An 18,144-nucleotide genomic window follows, 5' to 3' on the forward strand; every position below is an offset into this window, starting at 1 on the left:
CACAACAGTGGCATCCTGTCATAGAGGAAAAAGAGGAGGAGGGTTTGAACTGATGTAACTGTGAGTGTCAAAGTGTTGATCTGAAATCCTCCGAGAGTTAGGATGAAGCAAACATCTCTGCTGTGGCTGCTCTGTAAGTACAATGATTACATATCTGAAAAAACTAGAGACCCTCTATTTCTTCTAGTTTCTTGTTAGGTCTTTCTATGTCACAAACATCCAGTCTGGGTTTTTCAGAGGGGGAGACACTCTAACCCTAAAGAAGAAGGAAGACGGTCGACAAGAAATCTGAATATTTGATTAGAAATGCATGCAGGGCAGAAAAAATTATTTCTAGATTCACTTGTAACTCTCACACAGATATGTGACATGAAATGGGGATGCACAAGATCTTTAAGGACTTTTTTTTAAAAGAAACTGGTGAATAAAAACTTTGGACTCAGTATCCTGCGAATAGTTCATTCATTCATTTGTGTATCAATTTGGTGTTATAGATGGAGATTACAATAGTAACAGTACCATATTTTAATACAGATTGTAGTGGAGCCGAAACAGAAAAGTGCAAAAAAATAGAAATACTTAGACTAGCATGGGTGCAATCATGTTTCAGGCCCTAATGTCCAGTAGACATGCTCCAGTGTAAGCGATAAAAGAGAAAACTGCTTCCAATCTTTGTCTGTCTTATCAGTGCATAATTCAACCAAACCAATCATGCATGCATTTCCCAAATTCATTGTTTAGCATTTTCTCTGCTGTTTTGTTAAATCTTAAACTTTGTACTGATCTGAGTGTCATTTCTCTTTAGTTCTGATCTCACTGCTGAGCTGCACAACAAACCAAGGTCAGTAACCTTCTTCTGTCACAGTTTAAACCTGAAAATGAACTGTAAGTCCTCTGGTTCTGGATCCATGCCTTCATGTAAAATTATATAATTATTACATCAATTTAACCCTGGAGCTGCTGAAGGTTTAATCAAAAAATATAAAGTGCAGAGTTCCAGCTTTATTAAAAAATGCAATAACTTTTAATAAACTTAAAGCCATTTTTATAAATAGTTGTGCATCATTAGGTTTTTTTAAATTTCTTTCATATGGCTCATCGATATCCTTATGTGGGGCGATCGTGGCTCAAAAGTTGAGAGTTCGCCTTGTAACTGGAAGGTTGCCGGTTCGAGCCCCGGCTCGGACAGTCTCTGTCCTTGGGCAAGACATTTCACCTACCGCCTACTGGTGTTGGCCAGAAGGGCCGATGGCGCGATATGGCAGCCTCGCTTCTGTCAGTCTGCCCCAGGGCAGCTGCGTCTACAACTGTAGCTGCCTCCACCAGTGTGTGAATGGCTGGATGACTGGGTGTGTAAAGCTCTTTGGGGTCCCTAGGTGGGACTAGTAAAAGCGCTATACAAATACAGGCCATTTACCATTTCTCCCACAGGACTATCAGCTTAGTGATGATGACAAACTGACAGGACTTAGACCAGAAGACCAGATCAGGGTTTTGGCTAGTTATTACGGTTATTAGGGTGGAAATAGGAGTCTGTAGTTTACACCAACCAGTTTACCACCATTTTTCCAATCGCTGGCTGAACTCGATGGGCTTGTAGTCAGGATCACCATTTCTGCCCTAGGCAAAAATCAAAACCTTCCCCTGGCAGTTTTTTCTCATAGCTCTTAAAAGTGACTAAATCATAAAAATACATTCTCTTCACAGCTCGTCTGACTGTGAGTCCCAGCAGCTCTCAGTTCTTTAAAGGAGACTTTATGTTGCTGAGCTGTGAGGAGGACGACAGCTCTGCTGGATGGACTGTAAAGAGAAACACAAGCAGAAAACAAATGACAGAGTGCGGTTCTGGGTGGGGAATATTGACTAATTCTTCCTGTAGTATCAGCTACAGCACCACGTGGGACAGTGGAGTTTACTGGTGTGAGTCCAGAGAGGGTCCCATCAGTAACATGGTTAACCTGACAGTCACTGGTAAGCTGAGTGTGTGGAGTTAGTGTTGATGAAGCTGTGTGTAAATGGATGAAATGCTGTAGTTTGTCTCTGTGTTGAGGTGGATCAGTGATCCTGCAGAGTCCTGTCCTCCCTGTGATGGAGGGAGATGACGTCACTCTGCTCTGTAAAACAAAGACCACTCCCTCCAACCTCCCAGCTGCTTTCTATAAAGATGGCTCCCTCATCAGGAAGCAGCCTACAGGTCACATGACCATCCAGCATGTTTCCAGGTCTGATGAAGGCCTCTACAAGTGTGACATCAGCGGTCATGGAGAGTCTCCATCCAGCTGGATCACTGTCACAGGTGAGGAGCTTCACTCTGATTTCGCCTTATATTCTTATTTCCATCCACATGTTCACCTGAGCAGTTGGAATTCTCTCTGCAGGTCAAGCTACAGCCACGCCCACCAACTCTCAAATCCTGCCCACCTCCTCAGCTCCTCCCCTTATCTCCACCTCTCTCCGGGTTGCATTCCTGCAGCTCTTTTATCCGGTGATGTTCTGCCTGTACTTCATCTCCACTCTCCTCATGGTGTCTTCATACAGAAGCAGAGGCACAGGTAACATTCTGATGCTAACCCTCCCCAATTACCTATTAAGCGTCTTTCTTTTTGACTCCATTACAAAAAAAAATTATGATTGCTTCATCTGACAGTAAATAATCTCATCTTCATGACAGCAGCACCACAAACCCTTGATGAGCAGAGACTGGCTAAGGGTTGACAGCCATGACAGTTCCTGTTCCATCAGTCAGACAGCTGTTATCAGGTCGCTGTGACTGAACAATGCATGAAGTCACTGCTTTAATATAAAGCTGAAGTAATCCAAAAAATGCTTTCTATTTTACATTTGCCAACTGTGTGTGTGTTTCATTACTCTGCACTTTTGTACTGCTAACATTCATGGTTTCTCTTATTCAATAAAATGTAAATGCAGAATGGGACTCTAATTAAATATCATGTTTGGTTTGTTTGGAACAGCATATAAACACTTCTTTTTTCATATCACAGACAGTAAAGTTTAGAATTAATTCTTTAAAAAACAGAAACAGTCTACTTGTGATCCTTAGTACAGACCATCTCTCGCCCGTATGGATCAGTTATTTTTTATTATTTCAGGCAATAAAAGATAACACCACAGCTGGACTGTGTTTGTGGATGACAGGCAATGGTGGGTGTTGTTGTTCGCGAGCAGGATAGTCTTTTTTTTTAGCCTGTGGTTAATAAAAGCAAACACCTCGCATGTTCTTGAGTTTCCTGTTTCTGGTGAAAAAGAGTCAGCTGAAAGTGAAGCTGTGGGGGTTTCACACATGATAAAATCTAAAATGATTGAACAGGTACTTTTTTTTTTTTTTAAGTTTGACTCCGTAACAAGAAAACATCCTTCACCTTTAATGAGAGTTCTCCTCAACTTACTTTTTGCTGTCTTAACTTTAGCATCAGTATTGACATTTGTAATAAAACTGTACTTTTATTTTGATAAACTCAACATTTGGTTTTTTTTTTGTTTGTTTCTTTTGTTTTTTCACTGATTCTGACATTAACCAGCTGATAAAATCTCTGTAATCATCATGTCTGCATCACTGTTTGATTCTCTCACAGCAAAAAAATAAATAAAAACGCGGAAAAATGAAGAAAAATGCCGTAGCTGCGGAAACATTTATCTGCAGCACTAATTTTGCTGCTGCATTTGATCCATTTTATACAAAGGATGTTTTAACAGTCTGCAGTAGCTGTATGTGTATAGCATGTAATATCCAGCTGTAACTGTATGAAAAGCTTCTATTGAGCACAACTCCTAGATATATTTAGACAAATATTGTGTTCTGTTCCTTGAATGCTGTAAAGCATGGATTGATATAGAATGAGCCCAAGAAAGTGAAACCTGAGAGGAAATGCCTCAGAGCCCCGTCTGTTTACATTAAAGCGCTAGTGGAAGGCAGTTGCATGTGACACTGAAAATTAAACTTTATTGCACTCTGTTACCTGAAGGAGTGAAAACAAACATAAGAATTGGGTTTTTACTTTCCCTTTCTTAAAATCAGGCTGTCCCTCATATATAAGATTAATGCTGAGAACATTTCCACACAGGCGACTGAGAACCCACCTTGGAAATTCTAGTCAGTACAAAAAGGATTAATCAAGGGTAAAACACACATTTTGACTATTTTGAAAATATGAATTTGGTGCAGTAGATTTCAGAATGTGGTGTGTAAGTATTTAAGTAACCTTTAAGTAAGTAACATTTTCATTAAACCTGGTGTTGCGGCTCTTCCAACCTATGGCCGCGGCTAAACATGAGGACACAGATGACGCGCAACAATAAACGTATAAAATACACTTCTGTACCATTTGCTTCTTTATTTCCACATGCAAATGTCCAATATATAAATCAGCACATGGGATTAACTATTAAACAAATGCACAGACTGCACAAACAAATAACTGCAACTCACCAATAACTGCACTAACTACTATGCCAACTTACAATTTGGCCTATGGCATCAGTTAGTGCATAAATATACAAAAACCATCAAGTTACAGTCAAAATACATCAAAATCATTCAAGCTGCGCTCAAGCTGCGGTCAACAGAAAGTTTTGCCTCATGCTCACCCTACCTTTCTGCTCATCAACATCAGGTACTGTGAACAGGTGAGTGCAACCACATTTATCATCTACCACACCCACGAGACACGCCCCACACCCGTGCACCAATACAGTGAGTCCATTTAAACCAAGTCACTTAGTCAAAAAGGAACAACTCATATGGCGCCTACACCTGGGTTTGATGAAGAGAAACTACCCCACTCTAGTAAAGGTTGAAGAAGTGAAGCAACTTCTTTTACTCAAGAAAAAGTGAAGGCTCTGAAACGTACTCAAAGTAAAAAGTCGCTCCTTGAAGAAAAATTCTAAGCATTTGAATAGCAACTATGCGTTGTGCTATATTATTATAAGATTAGTACATAAGGAAAAAATTTAAAAAAAAATACAAAAATTATTCAAATTTAAATTCTAACTCTAATGAATGAACTTAGGAAACTTAGAAGACAACTAAATGGACAACGCCACCTGGGAGGGGGCGGTTCCACCCCAAAAAATATTACATTATCCAGTGCAAAAAGTTGTATAGTTGCAAAAGCACACATGCTCATTATTGACAAGGCAGAGGTGTGGTGAGTCAATTCAAATAAGTCTATTAAATAAAATAACTGAAAACAATACGGAGAGCAAGCATAGAAAACAGCAAATTAAGTAGCAGGACATTTTATTTGAATTAATTTTAAATGTATTTTAATTTTTACTGTTTTACTAATGTAAAATGCATCTGAACAAAATGGCTAATGTGGTTGAAGACAGGCCACTTGGGGAGGCAATCTACAGGGAGGAGTGCCCATAGAGTGCTACCAGTTACTCACCCATGATGTCGCATTGCAATTCTTACTGCAACTTAAATGGGACTTTATACTCAAATCTTAGTGTTTGCACTCACACATATAACAGGGAACCTTACCAGGTATGCTGGCGCCCTCCAGCAAGCACCCATGTCTTTACAAACAAACAGAAAAGTAAAAGAAACCTGTAAAGAAAGCAAAAAAACGCCCTCTGGGAAAAGCTTCACTGTCACTGAGGTTTTATACCCCCCCCCCCCCCCCCCCCCCCCCAAACAAACAAACAAACAAACAAAAAACAACAACAACACAATTAAGGTGGATTTCTGGTTCCTCACTGAATGGAGTCCAGTTGTTTCCTGAGGCTGATGAAGTCATCCTCAAGTGTCAAAGTGAGTGTTGCTGAATGCCACTTGTAGTCAGGTTATCTATCTGTCCTCAGGTCATCCTTCTCGGCTCAGCAGGAGGAGACTTCATCTGGAAAAAGCTCTTAGAAATTTGAGAAAGTGCTGGATGCTCTGAATCCTGACTCTGTTTGTGTTTTTTGTAGATCACAAAACCAACAACAGCAGCAACAAGCACAATAAAAACACTCAGACTAACTATCAGTCCAACAGATCCATCCTCTGTGTGTCCTCCTGTCTGACCTGCAGGTGAGAAACAGGTGTGAGGTGTCAGCTGTCAGGTAGGTGATGAGTGAAGAACAGAACAGAATCCATTTCCTCTTCAAACTGCTGTCAGACATTATCTACTGCACTCTGATCACATCACTCAGACCAGCTGCTTTCTACAAAGTCTCATCAACAACATCTTTAGAAACAAACATCAACAACCAGGAAGCAGCTTCACCTCTGATCACACACACACTCAACTCTACTCACTCACCTGGAGGATCAACCTGAAGGTAGATGACGCTGATGGGGTCACCATCCAGATTAGATCTCTTCCTGCGATTTGTTCTTCCCTGGACGACACGACACTCGTATGTTCCAGTGTCGTTAATCATCACATCCTTCAGGATCAGAGAGACATCTCCGTCCTTCATCTGTCTGTCTTGTAGATCCACTCGATTCTTAAAAGATGGATGTTGGTTGTCCAAATCAAAGTTCTTGTCTCGGTAAAAGAGGACATATTCTGTCCCAAGCTCAGGTCTGCTCCACTCTAAAACTATCATGGGATCACTTTTGTTGATAGGAGTTTGACACGGCAGAATGACAGTCTGTCCCACTGTGATGGTTATTTTGACTGAAAGAGAAGAACCGATATGCAGCAGAGAGTTAAAAAGGTCAACATTAAATGTGTCATTTGCACAGAACCGTCATGATGAGCTACAAAAAGAGACTGTGAAAAAGCAGACACGGTACACTAGGCACTCAGTGCTGAAATTTCCAACCCGGTATAGCAGGAGTCTGGATTGTACTTCATAGTGATTTGTTGGATTTGAATAGATTAGCACCACCTGCTGGCAGTGAAACTTACACATGCTTATCCATTTACAGTTTTTTCTGAATGCTTAAACCCTAACTGTGATTCCTGTAGCACAATCTCTAAAACTATTCAGACTTATAGCAAAACCACTCACTGAGTTTGCAAAACTAAAAGCACAAAAACTGCTTTGCACTCAGTTTGCAATTTTGTAACACACACTTTGCAAAACTGTAGGCACAATTCACTGCACAACACTCAATTACCAAATTTCCAACACACTCCTAGCAAAAGTATACACATGTATGGCTATCATTAACACTAACTTGCCAACTGTCTGGCACACTTTCACATGTGAAAACTTTTTTAGATAATTAGTTCACTTTGCAATCAGCCTAAGCACTATAATACAGGTAAGCTGTGTGTGCGGAGTACAATGGAGGGAGCAGAAAGAGTGAGAAGTAGAGGAGGCCGAGGAAGAGGACGTGGAGGTGAAGAAGTAGGATGAAGAGGACGACAAGGACAAGGAGGAGCAAGAGGAAGACGAGGAGGGGGGAGAGGAAGATGAGGAGGGGGGAGAGGAAGGGTAGGAAGAGTAAGAAATAGAATTGCTGATGACATCAGAGCTACAATAGTGGACCATGTAATCAACCGTGGAATGACCCTGAGGGTAGCTGGCCAACGGGTCCAGCCTAACTCGAGCCGCTACACTGTAGCAAGTACCATAAGGACATCTTGAAATGAGAATCGGTGAGTACAGTCACTTCGCACAAAGATTTGTAGCACTGCCATATGCCAATGAGAAACACACCAATACCATTGATGTAAAAATACTGAAATTGTTACTTTACAGAATTGCTAGATGACCAGATGCTGGGGGCAGAGGAAGCATGTTCACTGCAGACCAAGTAACCCATATAGTCATTATGGCGATTGCAAATAATCCTATACTTGGAAATAAACACTTGTGTTTGTTTTGATGTGTTTGAATAAACACCAGTACTTGAAGTTTGGATCCCTCTATGCTTATGGATCTATGACAGAAGTATGAGCTCAAACTGACATAGCCTACCTTGTGCACAGAGAAAGCAAAAGCCAGATGTGTTTTGTATTCATACCATCAGTGTGCAGTTGGCGCATTGTGTGCTTAGTAGATGATGGCTTGTGTGTACTGTTTGATACGGAAACACCATTTTTACGAAGGTGTGAAGAGTTAATCTAGCTGTGTTTGCTTTTGCAAGAGAACTACAATGTTTTGATGATTGGGTGACAGGTTTTCTTATTTGTGTGTAGAGTTTTGCAAAATTAGCCAATAGTTACAAAAAATGTGCTTAAGCAATCAGAAAAAACTGTAATGCCTAGAAGAAGCAAAGCATGACGTTCATGCAGTGGAACTACACGGGTGAGTAATTGGTGGCACTCCTCTCTGTAGGTTGCCTCCTCAAGTGGCCAGTCTCCACTATTTTGTTTAGTTATTTTTACCAAGCTGTGATTGTTCTAGGGTAGCACTGTGGTAGTGAGTCAGGTCATTTTAATCAACTGTTGTTCATAAAGTGTTTTAATTAACGGTCTTGCCATCTCAACCCTGCTTTTAGTTCTTCCTTCTTTTTTTTTTGCCTGTCCCGTTTGGCTCTTTTGCCATCAGAATTATTGTCTAAAGGCGAAGAAAGATGCCCAACGGATTTATTTTACCAAATAGACCATCCCAGCCTTGCCGTAATGGTCCATTTGATTCACCTTTTATTGTTTATTTTATTTTTTATTTTCACTTGCTAGATACGGGACAGACTTGAATGAGGAAAAGAAAAGGGAGAAAGGAAGAGGGAAAAAAAGTTAGTAGTTCTTCCTAATAAATTTTGATTTGTAACATCCATGTCTCACGTCTGCTGTTAATAACGAGTCTGTGGGCTTTGGTAGCTAGGGAACACTTGGGATCGGTTATCCCGCATTCACGCCACCACATTATGTTTGTAGTTTTACAGTGCTTTCATTAGGGAGACAAATAAACCCTGCAATGACAACTGAAAGTTTTTGCCTCTCCATTTGAGGAACTGCCTATCCACTAAACCAGGCATCTACATCAAGGTACGGGGAGGGCAGAATAGCCATATAATATAGGACATTTTAAATAATCTTAACGTTTTTTTATTCCATGGTCTCCCTCAATTGGCTGATAGCCTTCAAGTTGTGCGATCCCGCTGGTGTTTCCTGGCATCTGTGCTACGGATACTCCATGATGGCGGATGGACTTTGCAAAATCAATTTTACAAAAACAGACTCGAGTCTGGACCTAACTCACTACCAGAAGAAGCAACACCTCAACGTTTAGCAGTTATTTATTACAGTGTACTTTAAGTATTAGAGGTTATTATTCAATTCAATTCAATTTTATTTATATAGCGCCAAATCACAACAAAAGTCGCCTCAAGGTGCTTCATAGATAAAGAGAAAAATCCAACAATCATATGACCCCCTATGAGCAAGCACTTTGGCAACAGTGGGAAGGAAAAACTCCCTTTTAACAGGAAGAAACCTCCGGCAGAACCAGGCGGGGGGAGGGGCGGCCATCTGCTGCGACCGGTTGGGGTGAGAGAAGGAAGACAGGATAAAGACATGCTACAGCCAGCTTGAAGGCCTGTGGTACGTAGCCGATCATTAGAGATAGGTTGATCATATTTCAGATTGAAGAATTAATTAATGGCAGGACTTCTTTGAGCAGTTTTGTAGGAATGGGGTCTAAAAGACACGTTGATGGTTTGGAGGAAGTAATTATAGAAGTTAACTCAGAAAGATCAATTGGAGAAAAAGAGTCTAACTTAACATCAATGGTACTAAGAGTAGCTGTAGATAATATTACATCTGTGGGATGATTACTGGTAATTTTTTCTCTAATGATTAAAATTTTATTTGTGAAGAAGTTCATGAAGTCATTACTAGTTAACGTTAAAGGGATGGTTGGCTCAAAAGAGCTCTGACTTTTTGTCAGCCTGGCTACAGTGCTGAAGAGAAACCTGGGGTTGTTCTTATTTTCTTCAATCAGTGATGAATAGTAAGATGTTCTGGCTTTGCAGAGGGCTTTCTTATAAAGCAGCAAACTATTTCTCCAGGCTAAATGATGATCCTCTAAATTTGTGACATGCCATTTCCTCTCCAGATTACGAGTCATCTGCTTTAGGCTATGTGTTTGAGAATTATACCACGGAGTCAGGTACTTCTGATTAGAGACCTTAGTTTTCACAGGAGCTAAAGTATCCAGAGTCGTACGTAGTGAGGAGGTGAAATTATTAACAAGATAATCGACCTCTGTTGGGGTAGCGTTCAGATAGCTGCTCTGCTCTATGTTGGTAGAGGACATTGAAGATGATAACAGAGGGTGGATTATATTCTTAAACTTAGTTACAGTGCTTTCAGAAAGACATCTACTTTGATAAAGTCTACTCTTCACCGCTGTGTAATCAATTATTGTAAATGTAAATGTTATCAGAAAATGATCAGACAGGAGAGGGTTTTCAGGAAACACTGTTAAATGTTCAGTTTCTATGCCATATGTTAAAACAAGATCTAGAGTGTGATTAAAGTGGTGGGTGGGTTCTTTAACATTTTGAGAGAAACCAATTGAGTCTAATAACAGATTAAATGCCATGTTGAGGCTGTCATTTTTAGCATCTACATGGATGTTAAAATCACCCACAATAATTATTTTATCTGAGCTCAGAACTAAATCAGATAAAAAGTCTGAGAAATCAGACAGAAACTCTGTGTAAGGCCCAGGTGGACGATAGATGATAACAAGTAAGACTGGTTTCTGAGTTTTACAGCTGGGGTGGACAATGTTAAGCATCAGGCTTTCAAATGAATTAAAAGTCTGTCTTGGTCTTTCATTAATTAATAGGCTGGTGTGAAAAATTCCTGCCACACCGCCCCCTCGGCCTGTGCTTCGAGGTTTCTGGTAGTTAGAATGGCTCGGGGGTGTTGATTCATTTAAACTAACATAATCATCCTGCTGCAACCAGGTTTCTGTAAGGCAGAGTAAATCAATTTGTTGATCAATTATTAAGTCATGTACTAACAGAGACTTGGAGGAGAGAGACCTAATATTTAATAATCCACATTTCACTGTTTTACTCTTTGGTTCAGATGTGGATACTGTATTGTTCTTTCTTTGTGATTGTTTATGTTTAAGTTGTTTGTTGCTGGTTTTTAGTTTGTTTTTTGTCTGTTTGGGAGCTGACACAGTCTCTATGGAGATGGGTTTTTGGGGGGGGTAGCAGGAGGAGAGAAGCTGCAGAGAGGCGTGTTACACTGCATCTCTGCTTCCTGGTCCCAACTCTGGATAGTCATATTTTGGGGGGTTTAATAAATGTGTCCATATTTCTAGAAATGAGAGCTGCTCCATCCAAAGTGGGATGGATGCCGTCTCTCCTAACAAGACCAGGTTTCCTCCAGAAGGTTTGCCAATTATCTATGAAGCCCACATAGTTTCTGAGCTGTTATACTCTGATCATTTCTCTTAGTTTAAACTATTTGCTTTCACAGTTTTTGTTAACCTAACCAAGACACTTTTTTAATGATAATTAATCACAAATTTTAAGTTCATGAGGTATTATAACATGTAAAAATAATATAAATGAAGCAAAAGAAAGTGCCACGTTTAGGATTCAAACTTCTGTGTGAATGTTGGAATCTCCAAACCCAATAGCCCCCAAAGAAGAGCTTTTTCTCCCTTTTCAAAGAGGAAAACTGTAATTTTGTCTTCCAGCACATGAGTTAGTACATATGATAGCGGGTAAGTCAAAATAGTGCTTTTGACCAACCCACAGCAAGAAAAAAGAAATGGCCATGTATTTACTCCGTGTGTGTAAATTCTGAGCTCACCTCCTTGCACAAACCACAAGGAGACACATGCAGAGGAGAGTCCTGCAGCAGAGTGATGCAGTCCCAGCAGTGGTCATCCTCCCTCTCAGCTCCAGCTCTACTCTTTACAAACAGAAGCTCCTCCGAGCCGCTATATTTAGAAAACATAAAATCAGAGTAGTGGTTTTGATAATGACTTTGGTGGTTACTGATAGTTGACTTTTTCAAGCTCAGGTTTTGTTTCTATCTCCTCCCCCTCTTTAAAATAAACACATAAAAATAACAATCCATTTAAAAAAAGACCTCTACTCTGATAGCTTTTCACTTGATTATTATTCTTTATTTCACCATACTAAACCTCTTTAATCACACATTAACAGCTGTTACAGGAAGATGGATTGATGAAAGTGTGGATAGATGGATGTTTTTTTTTAATTTTTTTAAAAAAAGACAGAAAATCAATATTTCCTAAATTTGCTTGACATATAATGATGATATGGCTGTGAAACAACAAAGCTCACCTAACTTCTCTGATTAGAAAAATACACATTTGCATAGAAATATCTGAAATACTGCATTACTGTGTGAGCATTCATTCACATCCTTGTCCATAGTCTTATTACATCCCGTATTGATTACTGTAATTCCCTCCTATTTGGTCTCCCTAAAAGGTCCCTTCATAAACTCCAACTTCTTCAAAATTCTGCAGCTCGGGTCATAACTTGCACTCCGTTAAGTGCTCATATTACCCCAGTTCTTCAGCAGCTTCACTGGTTGCCCATAGAAGCCAGGATAAATTTTAAAATCTTACTTCTTGCATACAAGTGTATCCATAAATCTGCTCCTTCATATTTGTGTGACCTGCTCCATATCACCACTGTTTCCCGCCCTCTCAGATCATCATCCGCTATTCATCTTACTGTTTCGTCCTCACATCTTATCACTATGGGGAACAGAGCTTTCAGTCGCTCTGCTCCTCGGCTCTGGAACTCTCTTCCTCCTGCACTAAGAAATATTGACTCCCTCTCCGTATTTAAGACACAGCTCAAAACACATCTGTTTAAACTGGCTTATTCGCTTTAATGCCTTTTTGTATCTGTTGTCTCGCTCTGTTTTGTAATTTTAACTTATTTTATGTATTTTATGACTACTGTTCCTTTTATTAATTGTGTTTTTTGTAAGGTGACCTTGGGTTTCTGAAAGGCGCCCTCAAATAAAATGTATTATTATTATTATTATTATTATTATTCCATAATTATTATTATTATTTCTTAAAATTTCAAGAGCTAGTGGTGAACTGATGCTTCTCAGTTTAACTGCCTCAGTAACTCATTACCCTGGTATTTTCTTCCTTCCTGGTATTTCTGGTACTGAGAAGGTTTCTACAGAGGCCTTCGTGCTAAACAGTTTTATTTAATCAGGGTGGGATTTAGTGAAACTTGCTACCTATCAGATGCAACATTTCTAACATTTATTCTATGACTCTGAACATTTCAATGACATGAAGAAAATCATATGAGCCTGAGAGGAATGAACAGAAGCTTTGCTGCTCTTTTTAAATCTGCAGAAAACAAGGCAGAAACAGCATTAAACAGTAAATCAACAACACCCATTCCATTGATAAAAATAAGATGAAGCAAATAAATCATTGCAGAAGTGATGAGTAAAAGACAAGGATTTTTAATCTTAATTAGGTATGAGTGCATCACGGTTCAGACACAGCAACATTCACACACGCATACATGGATCCCTGGGATTTGTAGTTCTTTTTTGAGTGGTAGTCCAGCATATGAGCATCCACTCTAATATAGAGAGAAATCAATGTCTTGGTCTCCTATCTCACTTTTTCTCAGTCAGTTTGACCTGTCTGATACACGTGGGCATATGCTGGTTGTTCAGATGTCGCATGCTGAACAAAGGGCTTTGTCCTGCTTGTTTATATGGGGCAACTGCATAATGGGAAAGCTGCCTTTGCCCAAATATGGTATATGCTCTGATCCCAGCCTGAACATGCAGCCACCCCAGTGGTCACAGGTCGCACGTATCACATGTACAATCTGAATGCTGTACATGAATGTTTACTTTTGCTTTTTTTTCTCATGTCAGCAATTGAAAGCCTATGCTTTCTCTATGTTCATGTATGGGAGTGTGTATCGAATGTAGAGGGGTGTGTGTCTGGTGTGTTCGGGCCTGGATAGGTGGAGGTTGTTAAATAGGTACATTTAGCTTTTGTACCTATTTTTATTGAAATGATGGTGTTTTTTCTGTCAGTGAGTAAGTGAATAAAAGATATGTAGATATATTACATCACACCAAGCCTCTTCCAGTTCCAGAGGAGTTACCCTGAATGAGCCCGAAGTCAAAAAAAGCAGATCTTCTTTTCCTCCTGGAACCATGCCTCCAAAAGAAAAACCACTCAAACCACCTGATCTGTCTACCATTACTTGTCAGAGGTTTTTCATAAGAATTTTGTCTCGTCTCTTCCTCCTTACCGGCTGTATGACTGCGCGATCAACTTTTTTCCTACTGCTCCACTCCCCACCAGCAGGTTGTACAGCTTATCAAAACCTGAGCATGAAGCTGACTCCTTTGCTTGCTGGCATCAGCTGCAGGATTTTTCTTAGTGCAGGATCGTGAGGTCTTATCTTTTTTCTCCAGAGACTATTGTTGTTTGCATTGCATTACTGTAGAGAATAAGTATCTTTTGGATCTCCTCTCCTCTGACTCTGAGCTTTTGCAGACAGCCACCATTTTTACAAAGCTGGACTTTAGCAGCACATATCGTCTAGTGTGTAAAAAGGATAGAGATGAATGGAAAACCCCATTTAACACTCATCTGTGTCATTCTGCTGTCTTCCAAGCCTTGGTAAATGACATTCGACGGTACTACCTCAACAGGAGTTTTTTCATATACTTGAATGGCATTCTGATTTTAATCTCTTTTAAAACACATATCTGACGTCTGTGTGTTGTTCCAACGACTGCTGGAGTGTAAGCTGTTAAAGGGGAGAATAGGAGTTTCACAGTCATTCTATTTCCTTCTTCAGCTACATCACAGAGAAGAGGCAGATCACAACTGAGCCAGACAAAATCCAAATGGTAATTGACTGGCCCATGCCAACTACTCAGAAGCAGTTTCAACACTTCTATTGGTTTGCTGACTTTTACCGACAACAAGACTATCACATATCTCAAAGTGGCCAAACAGCTGAACTCAAGACAAGCCAGGTGGGCTCTCGTCTTTGCATGGTTAAACTTTTTAATCACTTACAGACCCAGCTCTCGGATCATGAAATCCAATGCTTTGTCCCACCTATTCAGAGGTATAGCTATTACACCACAGTGGAGAAAACCACTATTCTGCTGCCCTCCTGCATCCATTGGTTCGCTGACCTGGGAGATTGAGTCACTGGTCTGCAATGTGCAGCGAGACAAACCTAACCCTAACTCTTTGTTTGTACCTTCTTCAGTTCAGTCCCAAGTTGGGGACATACAGCCAAATTCGCCTGCCATCCTGGTAAAGAATTTTTTTATTGATTGTTCTGGTGGCCTAAGCTCATTAAAGACGCACTTGACTATGTGTCAGCCTGTCAAGTATATGACTAGAATCAATCTGTTACTTCTCGGCCTGCAGGACTATTCCGACTGCTACCAACTCCCTGGCAACCTCGGTCCCATATAGCTTTGGATTTCATCACTGGTCTTCCCCCCTTGGCAGGTGACACTGTGATATTAACCATTGTGGATCATTTTTCTAAGACAGCTCACTTTGTTGTGGATTTTATTATGACATATATACCTGTATACACATGCAATCACAATTACTCACATAAAAAAATGAAGTGTCTTAAATAGTGAGGTCATTGTGTTAAGCGTTTAACCTGCATGTTCAAATCACATGACCCATATATTTAGGTCAAAAATATCTACCATTATATTAATGAAAAAGTTTGTGTCACTTGTTGTATGAACACATGCTGATTGAAAATGTAACAATAGGGTCAGTAATTAACATTTGATAGTATTATGGCCAACGGTGACTAGTCCAACATCGGGTTAATTCAGCTGGTACTGCTAAAATATGTGCATAGGCCCCCTTCTCAGCATTTAGCTCTATTTAGCTGTACCGCTTCATGACGTGTACGGCCCTTTCAATGGCTGTACAGCAAAAACACCTGGCCTTTGCAGGGCAGGTGTCTGGGATTCTGTTTCTCGCCTCAAATGCCAGAAGGCAAAAAAAAAACTCTTACTAAGCATAAATAACAGTTTACATCTGGCATGCACACCCAACAAGACTGTCGAATCAACTGCCTTTTTGCAAACTTCCGGACTCAGTTTGGCCATCAAAACGACAAAAGGACACAATTAAATGATGGATGAAAGACTGATTTGCAAGACGTTATGGTGTAGGGTTGTATGTATCGGAAGTGGAAGATGAAAAGAAAGAACAAAGCATGAAAGAGTACCCAGTGGCAGGAGGAGAGGTCGCTGATACTATTTAAGAGAAGGGTCGATATGCCCCGGACTGCTGTTTCATTCCTGTCAGTCTTTTGTGTGTTTTTTCCTGTTTGTGCTTTAAGGCTCTACACCCCAAGGTTGCTTCACTTTTGTTCGTTTTGCTTTCTTTCTTTGTCTTATTTCTGCTGTAAATGTACTTTTCTGCTATTCATATGACATTGTTTAATAGACTCAGTTCTAAACATTGTTCACTTTTCCAGAGGATCTTTTTGAGTGATTTGATTCTAATTAGATCTGAAAAGCTGGACCTCCACAGCGTTGGTGGGATAAGGTTATCATATTGACTTCAAAATTTGCAACTCAACAATTGGCGACTGGACGAAGGGACAAGGAGTCTGAGGCGACAACCGGGGGCCTGTGGGGATTGCCAATCTATGAAACCCAGAAAGCACTAAGCAGCTGCAAAAATAAGGTAAGCAGAGATTTTTTTCTGCATAATTGGTGCTTTCTGAGTTCAGGAGGGGGGGTTCTGCCCAGCTTAACTCCTGAACCCCAGTACCGACCACAACAGAAAGTATGGCTCACCATCAAGTATGTTCCATTAGGCACAAAACCTCACAATTGTATTTAACCCTTAAAACCTATGCCCTAATCAGTCCTGTAGCATTTTGCGTGAAGCTGCCATGCAACATGCACATTCATAATGTCTTACATATCTCTTATTTAAAAGCTGATGTTTCTAACTAATTCATACATTACATATGTACTGAAAATGTAAAATTATTAACAAGATAATCAACCTCACTTGGAGCAGCATTCAGGTAGCTTCTGCTCTGTCTTGGTACAAGGAAGTTGTTGATCAATTATTAAGTCATGTACTAACAGAGACTTGGAAGGGAGAGACCTAATGTTTAATAACATAATAACTACATCTCACTGTTTTTACTCTTTGGTTCAGATGTGGATGTTGTATTGTTCTTTCTTTGTGATTTTTTTTTTATGTGTAAGTCTTTTTTGTTGATTGTTAGTTTGTTTTTTGTCGGTTTTGGAGCTGACACATTCTCAATGGAGATGGGTTTTGGGGGGATAACAGGACGTGAGAAGCTGCAGAGAGGCGTGTGAGACTGCAACGCTGCTTCCTGGTCCCAACTCTGGATAGTCATATTTTGGGGGGTTTAATAAATTTGTCCATATTTCTAAAAATGAGAGCTGCTCCATCCAAAGTGGGATGGACAACAAGACTACTTTTGGTTTCCAACAGAAAGTTTCCCAATTTCCCAATAAACTATAAAGCCCACATCGTTTTTTGGACACAAGGCAGACGGCACAACACCACACTATTTAAAAGCTTGAAAAAAAGGATGCGTCACACACTATTAACTTTCCCTTTGTGAGCTGCTGAAAGCCGTATTTAAAAGTGAATAATCACTGTGAATACATCAATATATGAAACGAGGAATCTGAGTTGAGAGTTGAAAGCCTCGGGTCTGACGGACACGCGTCCTCGAGTTGGCTCTATTCATCAGACAGGCTCAAAGTTACCAGCAGTGTGTGCTGTGTGAGCCTGCGCACAAAGAGAGTACAGAGGGAAAGAGCGAACAAGAGATGAAAAATGAAATGAAAAAATGAAACCATCTCATTTGGGCCTTTTCCAGTGGATTGCAGTACATTTTGTCCATGTGCAGTTTTTAGTAATCTATTTTTTTCTTTCTCGACTTCTAAAAGTTTGTTTTCCCCTCTTGCCCAGCGCAGAGCCGGCTATGGATTTAGGGTTTTTCTATGAGTCGCCATCAGTGTTGGGACTAACGCGTTATTAAGTAACGCGTTACAGTAACTACGTTATTATTGTGGTAACGAGCACGGTAACTAGTTATTATGCCAAAATCAGGAACGCGTTACTCGTTACTGGGATTTAGATAGGGTCGTTACTCGTTACTTCGTGTGGTGGCATCGCGGAGTTTCCACAGATTCAGTAACATTAGCAAGTGGTGGAGGCAGCAGGTGGATGAAGGAAAAGGGACGCAGA

At 40.2% G+C, this 18,144-nt stretch overlaps 2 protein-coding genes across 2 annotated transcripts in view; one reads left to right on the top strand and one right to left on the bottom strand.

The window, feature by feature from the left end:
• LOC146673408 (Fc receptor-like protein 5) overlaps positions 1-2,644 on the top strand; it is a 29,009-nt gene extending 26,365 nt beyond the window's left edge. The window contains exons 2-5 of the mRNA XM_085400949.1: positions 806-841; positions 1,708-1,971; positions 2,051-2,296; positions 2,391-2,644. Of these exons, the coding sequence (XP_085257075.1) occupies positions 806-841; positions 1,708-1,971; positions 2,051-2,296; positions 2,391-2,644 (800 nt within the window). The remainder of the gene's footprint in view (positions 1-805; positions 842-1,707; positions 1,972-2,050; positions 2,297-2,390) is intronic.
• A 3,054-nt stretch (positions 2,645-5,698) lies between these two features.
• LOC146673412 (uncharacterized) overlaps positions 5,699-18,144 on the bottom strand; it is a 188,013-nt gene continuing 175,567 nt past the window's right edge. The window contains exon 10 of the mRNA XM_085400950.1: positions 5,699-6,028. Within this exon, the coding sequence (XP_085257076.1) occupies positions 5,820-6,028 (209 nt within the window). The 3' untranslated portion in view covers positions 5,699-5,819. The remainder of the gene's footprint in view (positions 6,029-18,144) is intronic.

Source organism: Rhamphochromis longiceps, linkage group LG3 (genome assembly GCF_057381845.1).
Source record: "Rhamphochromis longiceps isolate RC_006_pf linkage group LG3, R_longiceps_female_GT1.1, whole genome shotgun sequence".
Classification (NCBI taxonomy): domain Eukaryota; kingdom Metazoa; phylum Chordata; class Actinopteri; order Cichliformes; family Cichlidae; genus Rhamphochromis; species Rhamphochromis longiceps.